General features: G+C 47.9%; 1 protein-coding gene across 1 annotated transcript in view; it reads right to left on the reverse strand.

The window, feature by feature from the left end:
- The window catches only part of LOC102385371 (olfactory receptor 1J4-like), a 23,211-nt gene extending 18,259 nt beyond the window's left edge, over positions 1-4,952 (reverse strand). Inside the window, exon 1 of the mRNA XM_006029627.2 lies at positions 4,772-4,952. Coding sequence (XP_006029689.2) covers positions 4,772-4,952 — 181 coding nt within the window. The remainder of the gene's footprint in view (positions 1-4,771) is intronic.
- Positions 4,953-5,835: the final 883 nt, after the last annotated feature.

The following is a 5,835-nucleotide window of genomic DNA, read 5'->3' on the forward strand; positions in this document are numbered from 1 at the left end:
ATTGGGGGGGGGGGGCTATCCGTGGCTCACTTCCATCCCTATGCTATGGCCCAAGCCTCGCAGATGGCATCTCAGGCAATCAACTAAACCATCCCCTTCCCCCATTAGCTGTGGCCCTTTCCACGGGACCTTCAGCTTCCGTTTAAGCCCGGCCCCGTCTCAGGCCAGTCAGGATCCTGAGCTTCTTCGCTTTATATGGGCGTCCCTCGTGGTGGGCCCCTGACCTTTTGACCCTTCCAGTCCTGGCCCAGCATTGACCAGTTGAGTCCCTCAGTTGGGTCTATGCCTTCTGTCTGCACTCAGGGATTGGGATCCCCCATTCCTGGCTCAGGTGCTTCTTGAAGCATGCCTGGCCCCATGGGGTCACTCCCCCAGCAGGCTCAGGCACTCCCTGAAGCTTACCTGGCCTTCCCTGCTCCGATGGTATAGATAGCACACCCGATGGTGAGGGCTGGGATTAAGGTGCCCCTACTCACCTTTCACAGGGCTGGTAACTGGCCTGGCATTTCCTGGGGGCTCCCGCACCACTGAGAGCCCCACCAGGCTACCCACTCCCAGCAGGGTGCAGTTTTGGTCAGACCCAGAACCAGGAGCCTCCAAACTGTCCTCTTAAGCTCCTGCCCTTACCTCCAGGATGTTGCATACAGCCTTGCAGCCAGGCAATTTTACTGCCTGGCCTGCCAGCAGCAAACTGCTCTGTTTATATAGGTGGCCAGAGATTTAAAATGGCCACTGCAATCAAGCACCTGCTGGCTGCTTGGCTCAGCCCTTAAAGTGGCAGGCACCAACAATGTCCTGCCACAGTATGATGATCAGTAGGTAATTAAATGACAATAGCCTAGCCAGAGGAATTTACCATTACAAAACTCTACTCTACAAGTCTTTTTAGGCTAATCAAGTCAAGGAACTGATTCCTGGAACTGAGCACCCACCCTATTGACTATTTCTGCAACCCTTAACAATACCATTGTTAATGAATCAAAATCACAAACTGACTTCTGACTGCACTACTGGCAGGTGAGACCCTTGTGACAAACAGCTGTCAGGCACTACTCAAGACCCATGTGGGACAGCGACCTCCAGATTAGGCAGCCAAGATGATGTCGGGGGATCACACAAGTCTGCCAGAAAGGGATAAATGGCAGTGAAGCGTGACCCTCCGTGGTGCCCACTCATCCAGCAACTGACCTACTGAAGCAGAAGGACAAGCAGGCGACGCCCTTCTGGAGAAGACACCGCCTTGAAGAAAGCTGACCATCGACAGCCGACTTCAGGGCCTTGGACAGGTAGATATACTGACACCAGTGCTCTCAGAATCACTACAGCAGCTGCTATACACTAACTACATAGGTTTAAATGGCATGGGTTTGAATGAGTGAGTGCATGTGTGTATGTGTGTGCTAAGGTGCCCAGTACCCCTCGTAACTCAAAGTTTGCATTTATGATTTTATTGGTAACTTCACATCCTGTACAATAAATTAGAATTTATTATGATCCTGTGAGCTGGTCCATTGTAGCTGTGGCAGCAAAGATCATGCTGCCAGAGTGGAAGAGAATAATAAGTGCTGGGGCGGGTGCCCTGAGCACAAGTACTTACTGAAGAACCTGACGGGAGCCGGGGAGCAGGACACATGGAGCCTGGTTTATCAGTTCCTGCCAGTTCTGGTTGGCTGGGCGTGGGACAGGGAACACTCAAAAACCATGCCCCACAGCAACCGGAAGGAGAGGAGATGAAAGGGCAAGTGAGATGGAGATAGACTGGCAGACGCAGAGGGCACTCTGCAGAGGAAAACATCTATACTAAAAGAAGAATAGTAAACACCACCCCAGGAGGGGTAAAGGGACGAAAGCAAGGAACTTTCTCCCTTTGAGACTCAGAGGAGTCTCCACACTTACCTGAAGTAAAGGAGTCGAGAGAGGTGACCGACGGGACCCAGCAATGAGCAACCATCACAAAGCCGAGCCTGTGGTAGAAGAAGACATCAAAACCATGAGTGAGGGTATTGCAGGCAACAATGCTTGTGCAAAGAGATGCTCTGAGCCCAGCAGCCCTCTGAGACACACATCTATATTCACCAAAGAGTGGCCTGTCTATACCTAGCCAGTAACAGCCAACTTACTGAGCATATTTAGAAAGGATAACAGCCAAGTAGGGTAGGTAGCCTCCCTCCTTCTTTTTTCTTTATTATACCAAGTTATGGCAGGAAAGATTGGGTAGATAAGCTAGAGTAAAAAGAACCCTCCCATAAAACTTCAGCTGTAACACCCTAAATACGCTAGCTCCAGGGAGCTCTAAACCACCCATCACATGAGTAGAGAGTCACGTCGGGTAGGGACACTCTCACAGTAGCCAACAACAGCTCATGGCTCATGTTGCCTTTGTTGCCTGTTGCCTGTTGAGAGCAATGGGGCAGCTGGGCACAGATCTCCATGAAGGTGGCCCTGCTTATCTTGAAGTTCTGCTGCCCCTGCCTCCATCTGAGGTCCTGGGCACCAGCCACTGCTTTCGCCTCTGGTTCCAAAGCAGCAGCAGATCATCTGCAGGGAAGACCATTCTTTATGTCTCCCAGGTAGTGCATGTTACTTTCAGACTCACAGATCACTGGACAGAACTTGAGGAAGAGCCTTTCCAGTGCCTGGGTCATGCAGCCTTAAGCTTCCATGCCAAAGAGCTGCTCAAAGATGGTGGGACATGGGGACATGCAAATGAAGACTCCACCCTGTGAGGTGGAGAGAAGAGCCAGAGCCTTGAGGCACTGCTTGGCCAAAGACAGTCAGTAGAGAAGACACTAGGCATCCTTTGTCTATCTTAAGGTCCAGGTCATGGGTGGCTTGACCAATGATCTTGTCACTGAGGGGTGACTGGGGGACCAAGGGCTGGACAGATTCTGGAGCTGAATTGCCAAGTCCTGAAAGAAATCCTGGTGCAGTGTCCAGAGAGTACCAGAGTCAGGAGAATTGCCCCGGCAGACCAAATCAGAGCTGATGACTGGCCATGTGCAGTGTGGATGGATACGCATGCAACAGACTGCTGACCATGCTGAGCTTGACAACCCTGGGCTGCAAATGCCTTTGTCTTTGCACGCGCATTGCTGGGGGAAAGTAAGTCCTGAAATTGGAGCCAGGAAAGAGCACATGAGTAGCAGGTGTTTGGCACCAGAGAAGGAGGGCCTCCCATGGTTCAGTCCCACAGTTCTGTGGTTGAGGCATTAATCTAGGGACCCCCATTACCTGTTTCTCAGGACAGTGCTCCACCAGGCCACCAGTCAGGTACTAGGCAGGCCTTTCTCCAGTCCTCCCTTGATGCTGGCCCACAGCAAGGTGAGGCAGATGTGTGGGGTGAGGAGAAAGAGACTCAGCAGGAGGATGGGGTGGCTCACTGCACCAACTTCTCTGCTAGTGGGAAGGAGGAGATGGGTATTAATGCAAACCTGCGCCTCCCAATGAGGCAGAAACTCTCCCATTGCCCTCTATTCATTTCATCCAGTAACTATTAAACAGCAGGTGCAGTGGCTCAACCAAAAAGGATGGCTAGTGAGGGGCTTGCATAATGCCTGAGCTGTGGCTTGGTGACCATAGCCCTGTCCTGGGAGGCAGGTTCAAACCCCTCTGGGCAGGGGCACTAGAATCTGGGTTTCCTACTTTCTGAGGGCGTGCAGTAACCAGGATTGTAAAGGAAACCTATCCATCGAATGGGACATAATGGAAAATAGCAAACTCACTGAAGAATCAGTTTCTTGCCTGCTTAGCTGTGCCATGGGTAGATTGTTCAGAACTTTGTAAAGAAGAGTAATTAAGAAACATTCTTCTTCTCTTCAGGTTCACGTGTAGAATTAGGTAATAAAGACTGCCTGGCCAAAAAATACTGGGCCCCTCTGAATTTCAAATAATTATTTATTCACTATAATCAGCCAAAATTCCAGAAAACTTGAATGTTTCTCTGTGAATATGTAAAGAAAATTTTCAGTAATTAAATTAAAAAAAAAATTATTTGAAAAAAACTATTGAGATGGGTATTTCTCTATGAAACACTTCAGCTTTGATAAACATTTCCTAATTAAATAATAAAAAGTATCTAGTAGCTCTGTTCAACATATCTGCTTTATACTCCACTGAAAAAAAAGGACGGTATAAATATTGTGAGAAAAGGTTTAAATTACAGATAGACTCTGCTAGGCCAGACTGTCCTCTCCCATCAGAAGCACTCTCATTTTTCACATCTTTAATGATGGAAAATTTTAACATGAATACAGTAGTATGAGCGGGTGAATGTTCCTAATGGGGTTTCCCTCTGGACTCGTCTGCCACGACTTAGATGGGAAGAAAAAAGAGTGTATCAGTGATCTTATGGGGTTAGGAAACACTCCCATCACTCTGTTGTTAACTTTGAACAAGATGGCTTTATTTCTTTGCAAGAGGTTAGATGGCAACAACAGTCCCGCTAATTGCCTCATTAGCGGCGAGATTACAAGTTATAGATAAGAACTCAGTGCCCCCAAGTTTTTACAAATACTTTGTAACAAATATTGTCGCTCAGTAAACGGCCTCGTTAATCAGACACATTCTCCGTGTTCAAAAGGACTGTCCCATTAAGAGCAATAATGGTCACTCCGCTGCCTCTTTCGCCGTTGCTTCTAGTGCTGGAAAAGCTTTTAGGCTATCTTGGGCTTAGAGAAGCTCTTCCAGCCCACACATCTTCTAGGGGGGACCCTCTTCACAAGGGGTTCCCTTGCTGGGCTGTCCCATGAAGACCCAGCTTTACCACACTCACCAGAGATGCCATAATTCACTGGTACGTAGCCTGCCTTAATTTGAACAGTCAAGTCATTCCCAGCACTGTATTCTCGGTGTCCTTCCTGCTCATGGGCAGTCTCCCCATCCTCCCGGTCCTTCGAGACAGACTTCTCTCCGTACTTCTTCTTGTGCCTGAAGGCAAATTGTGAATCCCCCATCGCCACTTTTATCTTGGTCGTGGTGCGCTAATCACCCTGTCTTGCCCCCGGTATGTGATTCCCTTCCCTGGCGGGGGCATTGTCAGGTCACTCTCACCTGAAACTTCCTTAGTAAGAGGGCTCCCGCCTCAGCCCCTGTTACAAGTAGGTTCACATTTTACTTTGAAAATAAGAAGCAAAATTATAGAGGCCAGGCTTCTGATTCAAATTGCAGCATAAACACATTGTTTGGTTTCTATTGTGTGCTGTTTTGGGCTCTATAGTTTTAAAAGGTGTAGCAGAAAGCCCCCTTTTCCTCTTGCCTGCATTTGCTCTCCCCTCTTTGGATATGTTTCTCTTTTTCTACCTTTTCTTCCTTCCTCTCTCTTTCACTGTAAGATAAGGAATTGTGTTTTAAAATTTGTATGTGTGCATTTTGTATCTCCCCTTGTATTTTGGTATTTTTATCTATTTGTGTGCCATGGCATTTGTAGCTTATATTTTATACTCCTCACCTTTCAACTTTCAACTGAATGTGTTTAGTTTCATAAGTAAATTATACAGTGTAACAATGTTAACAAGGGCAGGAATCAAACTGTCCTTCCCTGTATCAGGCTGGCCTCTGAAAGAGTGAGTGAATCAGTGATTGAATGTATAACGTGATTGAATGTGTAACATGGAAGCAGGCAGCAATTAACACCTGGGAAGCTGCAGATCAACCAACAGAAGAACTCAATAGAAGACAATGTAACAACCGGGAAATCTCTAAACGTCACTGATCAAGGGCCAGAAGCCCTGGCCTGAGTTAATCAATGCCAGGGACCAACTTTTGGGCTGAGTATCTCCAGATCAACCGCTCCCAGAGCCCTATTCTAAATTCATCAATGGACCCCCAACCCTGCAC

This window comes from Alligator sinensis, unplaced genomic scaffold (genome assembly GCF_000455745.1).
Source record: "Alligator sinensis unplaced genomic scaffold, ASM45574v1 scaffold553_1, whole genome shotgun sequence".
Lineage (NCBI taxonomy): Eukaryota > Metazoa > Chordata > Crocodylia > Alligatoridae > Alligator > Alligator sinensis.